Below are 16,396 nucleotides of genomic sequence, written 5' to 3' on the forward strand. Positions count from 1 at the left end.
TCGATATAATTTTCCAAATGCAGTTTTTTCATATTTTTTTTTGTTTAGAATATTGAAACTTCAAAAAGATCGATTCTTTGAAGGTTTGCAGGAGAAATATTGGAATCATTCTTCAAAAGGAGACTGTCCCAGTACTGACGATAATGAGGGAATTACACTTGAAAGTTTAGGTAAAAGAGAATTAATTTTAAAATATAATGAATAACTGTATCAATATAAACATTATTTAAAAAATGTATCTCAACATAATCGAAAATAAAGAAATTAGTCAAAACGAAGAAAAATTGCATTGCGAGTTAATTTGGGAAACTGGTGACTTCGGGAAAAATATTCCCAAAGAAATACTGAAATTAAATTTGGATACAATGTCATGAAAGCCAAAAAATGATTTAAAGGTTATTTTGTACATCTAAATTAGGACGAAATGTATCCAAAGAAAAACATTTTTAAAAATAATAGCTCATAATAGAGTCACTATAGATATTCGTAAAAACTTGTGATTTATCTTATTTTTTAGGGGGAGTATTTATAGCAACTCTATTCGGTTTAGCTTTGGCCATGATCACTTTGGCAGGAGAAGTATTCTATTACAGAAGAAAACAAGTCAAAGACAACAAAGTAGTTCAAGTTAAACAACCAAGTAACAAAGCTATATCGACTATATCATCCCAATTTTATCCCAATGAAATCAACCCGATAAAAATAGCTATAAAACCAGCAGATATTGGTAGAAATTTCAATGAAGACTCGTGGAAGAATCCGAGCATTACTTTGTATCCAAAAGGAAGAAACAGAATTGATAAATTTAAATTTGGAAAGCATTAGAGTTTTATAATTAATAGAAGTTGGTCGTAGAAATTATTTAGGTACAACGCACAAGTACTATAAATATACAATGTGAAATAAAAAGAATCGAATCGATAGGTAGATTGCACAAACAATAAATAAGAAGGCTACTACACGGTGTTTTGCTTGATCTTCATCTTCAACAAAAAAATACTTCACAGATAACAATGTTCCTAGCCTAAGACTTTTACTATCAATCAAATACCAAGACGAAGTCCTACAAAAGCATCATAAACTAGAGTAGTTTTCATTATACCTAATTGTCATTATTAACTGTTTTCTCAATATTTACTCTACTTTTCCAAATACTCTATCCGCTAAGAGAAAGCTAATAGTACAAAACGAATAAGTAATCATAATCCTTTCTACTTTACTGTTCAATAGTTTCAAACATATGAAGAGCTTATCTATCACTCCTTTTCCTTGTAGTAACTCTGTTCGGTGTTAGAAATGTGTTTAGCACAACTATTCCCTGGATCACATCACTATCACAAAAAATACTTCTCCTCCTGGATCAAACAATCTCTTATAAGCTTCTTTATAGTTTGAATAACTTCACACCCATAAACTTAATTATATTTCACCTGTTTGGATAACAATTGGACCTATTGAGTAGGCCACTCATACGTTATCCATGCAACCATTCATACACTTTTGACTCACTGAAACTTCCAATTTCCTAACCTCTCACCTGCTCTTAATCACTACTTTCATAATTTGGACTAACTCTAATCATCATTTCTGCTTAATTGAAGTGATTTAGTAATTCTGTTATTTACATAAATAAACACAAGTGAGTGATTTAAGTGTTTAATTAACTTCATCCTTTTGACTTATTTAAAAAAAGGAAATGAAAAACTCAAGCAACGAACCAGTGCAACTAAACTTTCATTCCCCATGTACTCTTTCTATATTCGGCAACTTTCCACTGCTCCCAAATGACAAATCTTTTACTACCTAATTCATAGTTAAAATCCCGCTATTCCTAAAACTATTTGATCCTCACGGAAGATTTCAGATTGCAGCCTGTTTTCCACGACGAGAAATATGCCAGAAAGGCTGATAAGGTACACGCGTGGAAGTTTTTTCATACTACTGCAGGAACCTCAACTTTCATCTAGCGGTTTACGAACTCAAACGTGTACCAAATCGATGCTGTTTTATGTGTATTGTACATATTCCAGGACTTCGAATGTAAGTAAGAACCCACTTATCACAAACAACGGTTCCTGTGATAAAAGATTGTGAAACTTTAACTATTTGTATAGTGTAACGTTGAAACTATGGTGGTTAACCTGTATCAAAACAAAGTAAAGGTCTTGTTGTGCATGATTAAAGAAGACCCGCTCTGTAGACAGACAGGTAGAGGCGTCTATTAGGATATCGCAGGCTGCAGTACACACAATTTTGCGTGAACATTTAAGTGTGAGAAAGATATATTCCTGAAGGATTTCCCATGCCAGTTCCCATAAAGCACAACTGAATATTCGAAGAAGAAAAACTTTGAATTGATGTTTCATTGCCTGTATTCGCCAGATTTATCGCATAAGGACTTTTTCTTCTTCCCTACTGCTTCAGGAAAAAATAATTCGAGAATTGGTTGGAGCGTAAGCAAAAATGTAAAGCCATAAAGGTGAGTATTTCGAAAAGCAATAAAGAACATTGTGTCGAACTTGTTCGTTTCTCAACTTTTTGTAAAACTCTCGTATAGTGTAGCACCATCAATATAAGAAAATGGTTGTACGTAATTAAAGATTTATTCCAGACATTTGACTATTAGAGTTTACTTATATTGAGCAACCACAGGTGTGAAACTTCAACTGATTGTGTAAATCAATGTTGATTGGATTTTGTCGGATGCTTTCTAAGATTAAAAGTTAATTGTCGTTATTTTTAGTAGCTCTTATTATGAATTGGTTTATAGTGAAAAATCGAGCACGCTTTTGAAACACATTAGTCAATTAATTAGATGATTTTGATACCTAACACAGAGTTTATTTTAAGCTAACAATCACAGCACGAAAATATAAAATCTTATATAAGTATACTATTATAGTATAGATATTAATAATATCAAATAGCCACTTATCAGACTTGATTCGATTCTTTTCCATTTTTGAATTTAATATCAATTATTATTATTTTTGAATTCACAAATTTTGATTTAGAAAAGAAACATTTTTAATTCTTTACAAAACACATTCAGAAAATGTATTAATACACGTTGCGGTCCATTTTTTTATCTCCTAAAATCGTATTTATGTAACACTGTCAATGTCATTTCACTTGACATTTTTAACAATATATAGAATCAAAATGGTCTTTGTTATTGACAAATGACAGAAACGACATTTCATCTTGCTATAATCGTCTAAAACCACATTAGAATTGTTTTTACTGGAGTCTTCTTTTATGTTATTGTTCCTTGATACTGGTGCTATTGTTGAGATTGTCAAATATAATATTGTATTGTTGAATAAATTTGTTTAATCGTTCATCTAAAAAAATAAATAGAATAATTTTTATTGTGCTTCAGTTATAATTGAAAAGCATGAAATAATAATTTGTTGAAAGTAATACAACTCAAAAATACAAAACAGAATCGAAATTTTGATTATTTAGAGAGTTAGAATAAAATGAATAATTAATCCAGAAATAATGATGGTCATATTGATAGCTGTTTTCATTTGTGATGAGCAATAACAATCTGTATAATTTATTACTTTCATATAATATACTGAGATGCCATAATAATTGATAGAAAAATGTGAAATTAGTTTGAAAGATTGCACATGTTCAACATCTACAGTGTGTTTATGTAAATTGGTGGCATATAGAAAAATTGTATGAAATTACGTTTTCAAAAAAAAAAACATAACTTATGACAAAACTAGTCTTAAAATTAAGTTTTTGACCCAATTAACAATAGAAAAGCTCCATTTTCAATAAATTAAATCTAGGAGAGCCATTTTTTAACCAAATTAAATTTATAGAAGATATTTTTTTACAAAATTTCTTCTTTCTACTTTACTCTTTAGCAACATAAATATTTTATAACAAACCACGTATACTACAGCTTGATATCTGACGGTTATATTTTTAGTTTTCAACCTTGCAGAAGTTTTTATACAAAACAATAATTTTTTTCATAAACTTAACAATAAAACAGTTTTACTTATGCCACCAACTTGTAGACACCATGCAGAAAAGTTAGCTTTATATCATATTATGCAAAGTCGATAACAAGAAATATAATAGTGAAAAATATTGCCAATAATAGGGGGCCTAAGAGATTTTCAGCCATTTTCTAAAGTGCTTTGTTACCTTTTTCGAAGGCGGTGACATAATCGGGATTATTTTTCAAATAAATAAGTACACTGTGCAAAAGTGTTACGTCGTTTGAATCTTCAGCGGCCGTTAAAAATTTCCTCGGATTGGCATTTTTATCTGCCAATTTCAAAGCCAGAAGAAGTAATCCTTCGCTAAAAAGTACTTCTTGAATTTCTTCTTTAGCTTCTAGTCTACAGAGCATATCCAATGCCATCTGTGAGGTAGACGAATGCATATTACCCAATGATAACAGTAAACACGCTAATGGTTTCGAATCGGCTATCACGCCGTATTGCAGCATTTGTTGTAGAACTGTAAATTTTTGTTGTCTAGCCTAAAATAAACCCAATTAGTTTTGTATACTTGAACAATATTACAGAGTATATTAATTTAGATGTAAATAATACAATAACAATTCTTTCCCTCAGAAAAACGAAGTACTCAGGTCTAATTCTGGACTCAAAACTAACATATAAATCCCATGTACAGTCGAAAAAATACAAATAATCTGGGAAATATAATTTATGACAAAACTCATATTTTTAGCCAATTAAGACTTGGAAAACCCTCGTTTTCATCAAATTAAACCCAGAAAAGTCGTTTTTTGCTCAAATTTGTCTTCGGAAAGCCATTTTTTGTATACAACGAAAATAGAAAACCCACTTACTGACCAATTTTAACTAAAAATGCCCATTGTTGAAAAAATAGCGTAGCTAAATTTTTCCAAAATAACATTTGGCGAAGTCATTTAGTCACCAAATTAGACTTTGAAAACCTATTTATTATATTATATTTAGAAAATCTATCTTTGACATTAGATTTGGAAAAAAACATTTTTTGACCAAATTTAACTGAGATTAGAAAAGACCAAATTACACCCAAAAAACACTTTTTTTAACTAAATGAGATTAAATTTGTATAAACCATTTTTTCCCAAAATTAGATTTAAAAAAGCTAGTTTTGACCAAAATGAGCTCTTAGTAACACTTTGTAACCCGATTAGATTTAGATAATTTAGATAATTTAGATGACAAAAATGAATTTAAAAAAATCAGTTTTGAGCCATTTTTGCCAAAATGAGCTCTTAAAAACAATTTTTTATCAAACTAGATTTAGACAAAACCATTGTTTGATAAAACTGACGTTAAAAAGGCCGGTTTTGACCAAACTGAACTCTGAAAAACTATTTTTTCACCAAACTAGATTTAGAAAAGCCATTTTTGCAAAAATTAAATTCAGAAAACCTCAATGAATCTAAACTCAATAACATTACTGAACGTATATACAAGATAACATTTTTCAAGAATGTCATCAACACAGAATATTGGAGCGAAATTTGGAACGACATTTTACAATTAGAAATATCAAACAGTTCAGTTGAATTCAGTACTAGTAATTCGGGGGAGCACAATAGATTCCAGCTAAATTAATTCATAAATGTTTTTTAAATACAGATACAAATTAGAATCAACTTATCTCAAATAATATCTACAATCAGATATACTTACAAGACAAGTGACTAGAAGTTCATTCAAACTATATTGGGCGGGTATATTACATTGTGAAAGTGAGGTTAAATAACTAACTAAGAGCCATTCTAATTTCGATATATCCTTTTCTGGATCCAATTTTTGGAATACTTCATTCATCATATCGTCTTGGGTGATTAGTACCCTTGGTTGTTTGAGATTTCTCCGTTGAGATGTTACAGAAACATTAAACCCACCAACTATATTAGGTTGCTGTTCCACTTCCATATAATCTCGATAAATTGCATTGATCAGAGTGAATGCTTCTTGAATTTTATCTAATTTCAGTATATCTTGATTTATGTAGTCCATCAGCACCTAAATAAATGAAATAGAAGGTTACGTTTGTTTATTTAATTGAACACCCTACAGTTAATATGGAATTCCACATCCCCTTCATTTTCCCGTTACAACAATATCGAGTTCTATTATTTTATACGGAGTATTTAGAAAGATACACACCTAGCAAAGGACCATAACAAAGGAAAAAGTGAGATTAAAAAGGGAGAAACACGGTGAAATACTGGCGCTAGTCTTAGATACCTACTAATTTTCCAGGCTCCAGCATTATAGAAGGAAGCAGACCCTGCCAGAAAAGCCAAAGCGGAGCTCTTGTAAGATGTAAAAATATTCAGGAAAAGACGGAATCCACCTGATTCTACCCTAAAAAGTACTGTCAATCTTTATAAGGAGGCGTGTAATGTTATTTCGAGCTAGCTTCAAATTATTGATTCCTACATCAGAATCAAACTGCTTACTTAGAAACCAATTTGCATACCAAAAAGGTAAGTCGATTGTCTCTGCCCTGCATAGTCTAACCAGGAAACTATAGAATATAAACCCTACCAATATCAATCTAAAGATAAAGCAATAACTGTTACACCAGAAGACGGAAACTACAAGGCGGCTGCCTATCGCCACTACTATGATCATTAATAGTCTGCTTATAAATCTAACCGACGCAGGATATGGAGTCCTGACTGCCCTGACCTGGCGATAATTGTTTGAGGTAAGTATGGTAAAATAATAACAAAATACAATTCTAAATGTTACATTGCTTTTTTTTAATCTATTCGTAAGAGTACAACAATTTCTATAATTTACTGAAAAGTATCATTTATAGACAAATCTACACCTCGACTAATACTGAGAAATAATTGGTTCATATTTTCACTCTTCTTGTATTAAATTTTAGGAATATTAGAAAAATTAAACGTTTTCTGACAATTATTAAAAAACGGGGATTAGAAATTTGTTTTTATGTATTTACAGTTTTTTTTATTTTATCTACAGTTGGTTACAAATTTTTGCATACCCTATATAAGAAATCACATTTTTTCACTTTGTTGTAATGCTTAGTTGCATCAAATTTTTGAATACTTACTCTCAATAATACAGTTTTGCCATGGGTTCTATTCAACATCACATTTGTACAAACTCGTAAATCAATTATTTGTTGACATAATTCTGACAGACATAATTGTATATGCCACAAACATCCCAATTTGGCATCTATTATAATATTCGGTTGAAAAACCACCCAATTAGGTGAATCTAACAAATGTTAAGAATTTTGTTTTCAAAATTACAAAAAAGCATGTGTAAAATCAGGAATATTTCAGTATTAAAATTACAACACTTCACAAAGGAGGCTATTTTTATGGAGGTTTTTTTGACCCACTTCCCAGGTGTTAGCACTACTCCTTCAAAGTACTTAAGACGTTTGCTGAAATGGCACGACAACAGTAGAATAGATGCTCTGTTATATCTAAGGTTAGCTCACAGATTTTGCAGTGGTCATCCTCTGCTGTGTATATTTTCTTAAAATGGTATATGACGAGGCAGTTATCTGGAAAAGACTTCTTAGCTGATTTGATTATGACCCTTGGGTATGTCTTAGTCCTAGAGTGTTTCTCCAATGAAGCTCTATCTGATTCTTCAGTACTAAATTCAGTTTTTATTTTTATTAATGTGACATCTTACAAGGCCACAGAAGGGCTCTGGTCCAAAATATGGAGTCGTTGGCCCTTTTCAGCAAAACCGTCTGCTTCCCCATTGTCTGTTTTTGTTGATGCTCTGCTATATCTAAGGTTAACTCATAGAATCTGTTGTTATCATCCTTTGCCGTGCCTATCTTCTTAAAATGGTATTTCGACGAGGCAGTGACTTGAAAAAAGACTTCTTAGCTGATTTGATTATGACCCTTGGGAATGTCTTGGTTCTGGAGTTTTTCTACAGTAAAGCTCCATCTGATTCTTCAGTACTAAATTCAGTTTTTTTGTTGATGTGACATCTGACGAGGCCCAGAAGGGCTCTGGTCCAAAATATGGAGTTGTTGGCCCTTTTTAGTGAAACTGTCTGCTTTCCCATTGCTTGATATTACAATGGTATTTGACAGGACAGTAACCTGAAAGAAGACTTCTTAGCTGATATGATTATGATCCATTAGTATGTGCTAGACCTGAAGTGTTTCTTCAGTAAGACTTCATCTGATACTTCAGTACTAAATTCAGTTTTTTTGTTGATGTGGCACCTCATGAGGCCACAGAAGGGCTCTGGTCCAAAATATGGAGTTGTTGGCCCTTTTTAGTGAAACTGTCTGCTTTCCCATTGCTTGATATTACAATGGTATTTGACAGGGCAGTAACCTGAAAGAAGACTTCTTAGCTGATATGATTATGACCCATTAGTATGTGCTAGACCTGAAGTGTTTCTTCAGTAAGACTCCATCTGATATTTCAGTAGTAAATTCAGTTTTTTTGTTGATGTGGCACCTCATGAGGCCACAGAAGGGCTCTGGTCCAAAATATGGATCTGCTACCCTTTTTTAGTACGGCTATCTGCTTCCCCATTGATATTACAATTGTATTTGATGAGGCAGTGACCTGTCAGAAGACTTCTTAGCTGATATGATTATGAACCTTTTGCTATGTCTTAGGTCTGGAGTGTTCCTCCAGTAAGACTCTATTTGATTCTTTAGCTCCAAGTATACTCTGGTAGCCTGGTAGGCACATTAGGGTTGCTTTATTTCTATTAACTAGTACTCTTAGAGTTTGTTTAGACCTTACGCTAGCTTGGACATGTACTCAATTGCCTTCAGTGCCTTCAAACACTCCCAAACATAAGTTTATTGCTAACAACCATGATTAAAAATATTGACTAGGTTTTCTAGGGATATGAAGAACTTGCTTTTGTATATGAGAGAGATTTAATTTGATCTTGCGGAAGATCTTTCTTGACCCATGATTGGCAGTCATTGATTACTACTTTGATGGTAATTTCTGTGTCGTTCTTGTTATACATTTGGTGCTTTTTACATTGTTAAATTATTTTCCTAATATAAAAAAGGATACAAAGTTCACATAAATGAGTTTCCGGTTCTAAAAGACCTGGTAAGGTTAACCTGGCAGGTCTCATCGATTTGGCAGCTGTGATTGGAGAGTGATATTGTACAGTACCGTCACTTTCACTTGGTAACGAAATATCGAATATCACAGAGCTTCTTGACGCCTACAACAACAATTATGTAGATTTAGATTTACAGTGTGAACAATTTTTATGATAAAACAGTTTTCTTTGTAATAGGCTGTAACATATCACAAGTTATATATTTTTTTTAATAAAACATTCTATATTTAGTTAATATTCATAAATTTTATAGAGGATAAGTCAAAAATCAATACTGACTTAATTTCTGGTGGTGATATGAAAGAGAAGACAGATCTATTATTAAAAACCAAAAACATTGTATATTCACTCATGCCTATGTATTAAATGTGAGTAGATGGAAACTTCTCGGAGATAGAAGGGCCCTACAATGCAATTGTCAAGCCCTGTATTAAATTTAAGGAATATTAGGCAGGTCAATAATTTTTATCATTTCTTGCTGCGTTAGGCAGAATATAGTTGGTAATTTGCCAACGCCTATTGGAAGGTGGTGAGGTATATTTTATTTACTTGGGTTTGAACTTGGATCATCTTAGATAGCCTAGACCCTGTATATTTCTGAATTATTCCAATATATATAGCAAGTTTAAAGTTGCCATGAAGTATCAGATGTCCTAAAGAAGCTGATATAAAAATATTTCTAGTATTATTTCACACAACGGAAAATTTACATGATGGTATGTATTGACTTCAAAATAAAATATTTTACATTGATAGTTTCATTACTTAACTGGCACCTGCGACTGATAAAGAACCAATGACTGGTGGTTCTAAGTCAGCACTACTAAATAATGGATCCAGCTGGTACATAGATGACATCCAATGACTTTGCTGTAGCAGGCTTCTGGGAACAATAGTCGTCCTACAAAAGCTGGTATGTCTGCAAGGTCCAGCTCGTTTGGGTGTACAGTCACTTGGGCAATAACAAAGCTGACTCCCTCATCAGATTGGGATCAGCAAATCCACCAAGAGAAATAAAATCCCTGCTTATGTAACTCAAAGAGTTTCTAATATGTCTCTCAGCAGTCTGCTCTCAAGACTCTATGGATATTGATGGAAACACCCAGTGTGAGACAAGCTAAGGCACACATAGATGAGACTTCTTCCTCTTTCACTGAACAATTGCTCTTCTTAAACAAGCATTTTAACTGAGTACAACCATCTCAGATGTTATCTCCACACTATATGTTGCTGATGCTTAACACTCACATGCATGATCAAACACTTATGAAATCCTTACAGTTTGGCTAGAAGTGTCGAAAAGTTCAAACCAAAATGCCTATTTGGTATTCAATACCTTTGGTAGTTTCAAGTAGGCGCCTATTGAAAGCTTATATGGTCAGTTATTAGATTATAGAAACATTTTCTAAGAGAATGAACTGTCTTTGTTATAATATTTACCTGATGGTGTACCAAAATAATGTCATCTTCAATATTGATTGCAAATCTTCCAGATAATCCCAGTTTTAATACATGAGACTTTACTGGAGACTGACCTGGTCCATTTAAAGTGTGTATGTGTACTTCTGCAGTATTTGGTCCGTTTTGATGTCTTAATATTAAAACTGCGGATGTACCATATAGAATAGCAAGAGTAATGTCCCGTTCTAGGGCCATTCGACTTGGTTCAGCTTAAAAATGTTTTAAATTTCAAATCAAATGAAAAAATAATATAAAGACGTTAAAAAACTATTATAATCATGAAAATTCATCAAGTATTCATAGTTATGATATTTTTATCTACCAATTCATTTTCTAACAATAATTTTTTTTTTAAATTATTTTTAAGAAGTTAATTATACTTCCAAAACCATTTTATAATATTACACTGATTGAAATTATTTAATTAATTATAGTCTTAACTATATACATACTATCAACTTTCGCTAATTTGTTAATTGTTCCTTGTTTAATCACAACAGGTAACAGGTTAGAGCCATGAGCAGAAGCTAGAAGGGCAATTTTATTAACATTACACCAAACAAACCATTGAACAGTGGCACTCGTAGTTTTTAAATGCTTCAAAGATTTCTTATCTGGTATAACCATATACAATTCAATCCCATGATCTGTTATAAAAGCTACCTCATTTTTTTGGGACCAAATGAATCCGAGAATGTTAGAGCTTTTTTTACAAGTTTGCGAGTATTCTGTATCTAAATTTGTTCCATTGAAATTCATGAATTCTACGGAATTGCTAGCTCTTTGAACAGCAAGAATTTGGTGATCTGGAGAAAATTTTATTGATAAAACAGGTCCATGATCTTCCATCCTGAAGTCTAACGATTGGGACTTATGATCAGCATTTTTGACAACGACTCCCATAACTCCTCCAGATCGTACAGCGAAGACCTTCAAAAATTGTTGTTAAATAATGGTAGACATCTCAAATTAAATACTTACATCTTTATTTGAATCATCAAAAAAAACATTCGTTAACTGATTGACTGCTTCAAATCGAATAGGATCTTCGGATAGCTCTAAGCAATATTCCAAATTATTATCATCCATTAGGTATAAATTATCTATCAATTACTTTAAAGCATTCACCTCCTATGAAAATATATACATGTGTTTATAAAATTGACAGCTACAGCTGATTTTGACATATGGGCAAAAAAGAACATTACGAACTTTATACTCGAGATTTAATGTATGTAATGACTCCCAAATTAGCATTAATACAATTATATAACAGTTTATCTCTATTTACTCCTTTGGTAAATACACATTAATAACAGAGAAAAATATTAAATGGCAATTTATAAGCCCGTTTTTGTTCTAGGTTTTACTCTGGAATGCTTGTTTATCAATTTTGACAATGACAGATGTAATAGTAAACTGTAAACAGAAACACCCGGTAGCTGATAAAATAGAAGGGTTTTAAAATTAATAGTATCATTTTAGGGTTATTTAGTAATGGGTTCAGAATGCGAAGATGTTCCTATCGAAGATTCAGATGAATCCCTTTTGGATTTCAAAGAGGTTATAACGTTATCAATGTATTTAATTATACTAGCTAAAATTTAAATTACAAGATTACCTTTAGTTGTGTATTTTCAATTTTTAGATAAATTCAATTATATAAGGCTATTATATTCTTCGTATTATTAACTACTAAGTACAAATTTGTGTTAATTTTTTGAAAAGATTTGTTGTTAATATAACTTGTACCAAATCATAAATATTATGTTTCTTTTAGATTGATGATTTGGAATGTGACATTCCTCAAGTGGCCCCCCCATCACTCGAAAATGCCCTGTGGGATTTAGATTCTGTAGGAAGCGATAGTGCTTCACTGCATTCTTTTCAAAGTATGACAAATAAGCTTCATTCAATGTTATATCATTGTGTCTTACAAGGAGTTTCTTCACAAATTACTTCTGCAGCAGTAAGTAATTTTTCATTAAATTTAATATATCTTTTAAATATACGCGATTGTTGTGGAACTGGGCAATGAAACACCAATGTGTGTACTCTCAAATATATATTCCAATCTTCCAAATAACTATGTATTCATCATCAGGGACTGAAATTATTGACACAATCCAAAAACAAGTACGTTCATAAACTTGTTCGCAAAGACTGCGTTCCAATGTATCTGTTAAATATATACTTTGTTTCAATTATTTTGGTATATTATTTTTAAATTTCCTCTAAAATATTGAATCGATAGTATAGATCAAAATGTATGTTTGTGGGTATTTTACATTATAAATAGTTTATATCCCAATAAAAGTAATTTTTCTATAGTTTATTGGCATATATAGATTGGGTTTAATTGTTCTATAGTTTATTGGCATATATAGATTGGGTTTAATTGTTCCTGAATATTCTTTTTATTTATTTCTATTGAAAATTAGTTCATTCAAAATTGCTTGGTGTTTGTTGTGATTAGTATATTTATTTATTATTCAGTATTAACTTAAATGTTATATAATGTTTTTATCCTAGTTTTTTACAAATAAATTGAGATTCAGTAGCTTGTGTCCACTCACTATAACTTTCGATTCAATTTATTCAAACTTAATACATATTTATTGGCACAGTGATTCTTCAAATTCTTTCACCCTTTCAATCTATTTTAAAGATGTAATAGGCCCTTCAATTTTGCATTGTTATAAAATCGTTGTTTACATATCACATAAAAGCCAAACTTGAAAATGAAGTTCACCTTCATTACATAAAACACAGGTAATTTTTTTTGGTGGTTGTTTGTGACTTCTAAGCATTCCAAACAACTTTTGAAATGGGCACAAACATTTCTAACCTTTGTACTCCAATATCTTTTCAATGTCTTTAAATTTTTCGTACATTTAAGTAATTTAATAATTGGTATGGAACTTCTTATATAAACTTTATCTAAAATATTTATATTTAAAATTACGTAAGTGCTCTTCAGACATCTAAGTTGGAGGACCTTGTTCAATTCTTACGCAAATTGGATTAAATAGTTAGAAGCAAGTCGAAAGTCTCAATGGACACAAAACTCCCAACCTCCTCAAAACTACTCCTGTTGATTTAGTAACTTATGCAACTTACCTACCCCATTGATTGATGACCGAGTGAGTCTTTTAATCAGCTTCTTTCAAACTATCATTGGGCGGAGATTCAGAAAAACTGGGCTTGGACTTTTCAAGGGTAGCTTTAGGGAGGTTTTGAGGTTTCGTGTTCATTGAGATATTTAATCAGTTTACTTTGAACTATCATTGTGCCAAGTTTCAGAACAATTGGCCAAAACCAATTCCTTTCCTCCCCGGGTACCTTTGGATACTTCAGGAGTAGTTTTGAAGGGGTTAGGAGGGTTATGTGTCCATTGAGACTTTTAATAGCTTGCTTTAAATTGTCATCATGCCCAGTTTATCAAAACAATTGACAAAAACTAATTTTCTTCCTCCCATAGTACCTTCTGAAACTTCTGGGGTAATTTTGATGGTGTTGGAGGAGTTTTGGGTTTTCGTATCCATTTAGGCTTTTAATCAGCTTACTTTGAACTATTTTCTGGAAAAATTGGTGGTATTCATGAACAAACTGTTTACGCTACCATTATATTAAACACAAATACACCATCTGACGCGCGTTTTGATAATTATTAAGTTACTGTCCTTTACCTTCATACTCAAACAGTGTGAGTGTTGGTGATAGTGTAAACAGTATGGACAACACAAATCAATAATTTCATATTCTCAACTAACTATCCATAATTACTTGTGAACAAAAGGCACCTTGTACATTTTAAAAGAATTAGTTTGGTTTTAGCGCCATATAAAATCTATAACTTGATAATGAATTAGACTGTTTTTGTGCCCCAGACTTCACACAATTGTCACCATGTCAAGTTGTAAGGTTGTAAGACTGTTGTTTAGTTGATAAAAGTAGAAAGTTTAAGATAAAACTGATTATGAAAATAAAGGCTGTTATCTTTAGCTAATTCTGGCATATCTCTAGGCATTATAAAATGAAGTACTGTTTCTGACTACAGTGGTACTATCTCTTATAAAATTGGAAAAAAAATATATAAGGAATAAAACTGTTTTCTTTGTGGCTGACAATAATTTTCATTTTTGTTCATTTAATTCTAAAGCATTATCATTTGAAAGAATCATCTAAAAAAATTATAGAGGGGTAAAATTTTCTGTAACATTTAACAAAAAAAGCACAATTTTGTTTATAAAGACAAGCCTCAACTTTTTTAAAATCCATGTTGTTAAAAATATTGACTTGGCTGCCAGTGTCAATCTTAAAATTTATATCTTGTACACAAATTTTTTAAAACCACTCAACCGAATTCACGAACTTTGCTGCAAGTCTAAAAATAAAAACATTTTTATAATTTCTAATATTAAATTAAACTGATGTAGAAATAGTGTGCAAGTCAATTCGCTCAGTTTCAACTGAGGACCATTTACCAAAATGATAGTTTAAAAACTGTTGTAAGTAACTATCCAGTGAATCATCAATTTTTATTTGTAACACCCTTTCAGCCCTGTATATGACCGTTTTTGATCATTTTTTAATTAAGTTATAACAAACTTAATAACTTTTTATTTCTAATGTGGTTAAACTCGATCACTTTTAATCATAACTCCTTGCATCACACCCTGTACATTGAAGTAAAGCAAAAATTGTCAAATTGATTTTAGGAACGCCAAGAACTCTCAAATTTACTTTATCGTTTTATTTTTTATCCAAACTCTGCGCCATACTCTGTACGTGTAGAAATTAGCTTGGTTTCAGCACCGACCAGAACCTACCACTTTTATTTGTTATTTTTAATTATCTGCCATTACTCCCAATGAAACTTCGTACCACACCCTATACCTTAAACTAGAAATTTCTCATTTAGGTTTTCAATAATAAAAAACTTTAAAAATGTTGAGTTGATTTGAAAAGCATTAGAAATAAATAGAAAGTCTACTTTTTGTAGTGTAATTCAAACAAAAAATGATTCAAAGTTGACTTTTATTGAATTTTTGTTACATTCATAGTAGTGTAATGTAATACAAATTTTAAAAAAAACTTACATTTTCTATAGAAAAATTTAAACACTAACAAAATAAAAAAAAAACTTAAATTATTTTTTTAAAACTAGTTAGGAAATAATACGTAATACAGCAAAAACAGTCTTATAACAAAAGAGATTTTTCAAAAACTCGATTTACTCCATTGGTTTTTCTTCCTCCGGTTTTTTCTTTTCGGCTGTTCTAACCGGTTGGCCAGTTTGAGTTATCGGAATGGTTCTCTGCTCGGTTTTATCCCCCATAAGAGGAGCGACGACTGTTAGAACTCCATCTGTAGACAACCTGGATTCTAATCTACTCGAATCACAATTTTCTGGTAATTTGTATTTTCTGATGAAATGTCGGTATATGTGGCCATGTTCATCTTGTTTTTCCTCGTGTTTAGCTTCGACAGTAACATAATTGTCAGCTACTCTGACAGTAATTTCATCTGGTTTAAAATGTTGCACATCAAAATTGGCTTGGAATTTATTTTTATCAATAGTTACCGCCGACGCCGGTCGCTGTTGGAGGGTTGAACTCACATTTTTTGAATCTTGTTCATTTTCTGAATCTAACATAGCTTGCATTATTGCTAGGGGTGTTATAATGTCCCCGACGAAATCATTCCGGTAGCGACGAGGGCAACGAATATGAGGTCCCCAGTTGTTTGAACCAAACATTATTGGAAGAAATGCCATTTTTAAATATTTTTCTTCAAATCACTAACGAATTCTCACTCTC

At 31.7% G+C, this 16,396-nt stretch overlaps 4 protein-coding genes across 9 annotated transcripts in view; 2 read left to right on the plus strand and 2 right to left on the minus strand.

Annotated features, from left to right (window-relative positions):
- LOC130894392 (uncharacterized) overlaps positions 1 to 1,647 on the plus strand; it is a 57,077-nt gene extending 55,430 nt beyond the window's left edge. For all 5 annotated transcript variants that reach the window (XM_057801213.1, XM_057801214.1, XM_057801216.1 and 2 more), the window contains exons 12-13: positions 49 to 170; positions 518 to 1,647. In XM_057801213.1, the coding sequence (XP_057657196.1) occupies positions 49 to 170; positions 518 to 825 (430 nt within the window). In that variant the 3' untranslated portion in view covers positions 826 to 1,647. The remainder of the gene's footprint in view (positions 1 to 48; positions 171 to 517) is intronic.
- Positions 40 to 11,773, minus strand: LOC130894393 (regulator of MON1-CCZ1 complex). Its single transcript, XM_057801218.1, has 8 exons — positions 11,556 to 11,773; positions 11,027 to 11,504; positions 10,554 to 10,783; positions 9,059 to 9,215; positions 7,090 to 7,259; positions 5,685 to 6,023; positions 4,171 to 4,510; positions 40 to 3,344 (listed from the first exon to the last, which is right to left on the minus strand). The coding sequence occupies exons 1-8, from the start codon at positions 11,661 to 11,663 to the stop codon at positions 3,262 to 3,264; spliced, it is 1,905 nt and encodes a 634-aa protein (XP_057657201.1). The 5' UTR covers positions 11,664 to 11,773; the 3' UTR covers positions 40 to 3,261.
- Positions 11,708 to 16,396, plus strand: part of LOC130894391 (vacuolar protein sorting-associated protein 8 homolog) — a 28,081-nt gene continuing 23,392 nt past the window's right edge. The window contains exons 1-4 of one of the 2 annotated variants that reach the window (XM_057801211.1): positions 11,708 to 11,872; positions 11,938 to 12,012; positions 12,060 to 12,137; positions 12,355 to 12,543. In XM_057801211.1, the coding sequence (XP_057657194.1) occupies positions 11,762 to 11,872; positions 11,938 to 12,012; positions 12,060 to 12,137; positions 12,355 to 12,543 (453 nt within the window). In that variant the 5' untranslated portion in view covers positions 11,708 to 11,761. The remainder of the gene's footprint in view (positions 11,873 to 11,937; positions 12,013 to 12,059; positions 12,138 to 12,354; positions 12,544 to 16,396) is intronic. The other variant, XM_057801212.1, reaches the window with a different exon arrangement.
- Positions 15,598 to 16,353, minus strand: LOC130894396 (alpha-crystallin A chain-like). The gene has a single exon (XM_057801222.1). The coding sequence runs from the start codon at positions 16,351 to 16,353 to the stop codon at positions 15,811 to 15,813; it is 543 nt and encodes a 180-aa protein (XP_057657205.1). The 3' UTR covers positions 15,598 to 15,810.

The sequence above is a fragment of the Diorhabda carinulata genome, chromosome 5 (assembly GCF_026250575.1).
Source record: "Diorhabda carinulata isolate Delta chromosome 5, icDioCari1.1, whole genome shotgun sequence".
Lineage (NCBI taxonomy): Eukaryota > Metazoa > Arthropoda > Insecta > Coleoptera > Chrysomelidae > Diorhabda > Diorhabda carinulata.

Bases quoted from the DNA above. Each gene is read 5' to 3' on its own strand.
- LOC130894396 (XM_057801222.1), bottom strand. From the start codon at position 16,353: ATGGCATTTCTTCCAATAATGTTTGGTTCAAACAACTGGGGACCTCAT.
- LOC130894393 (XM_057801218.1), bottom strand. From the start codon at position 11,663: ATGGATGATAATAATTTGGAATATTGCTTAGAGCTATCCGAAGATCCT. The intron at 10,784-11,026 runs GTATGTATATAG...AACATTTTTAAG, and splicing joins CAAATTAGCGAAAGTTGATA to CTGAACCAAGTCGAATGGCC. The intron at 6,024-7,089 runs GTAAGTATTCAA...TCATTTATTTAG, and splicing joins GCAAAACTGTATTATTGAGA to GTGCTGATGGACTACATAAA.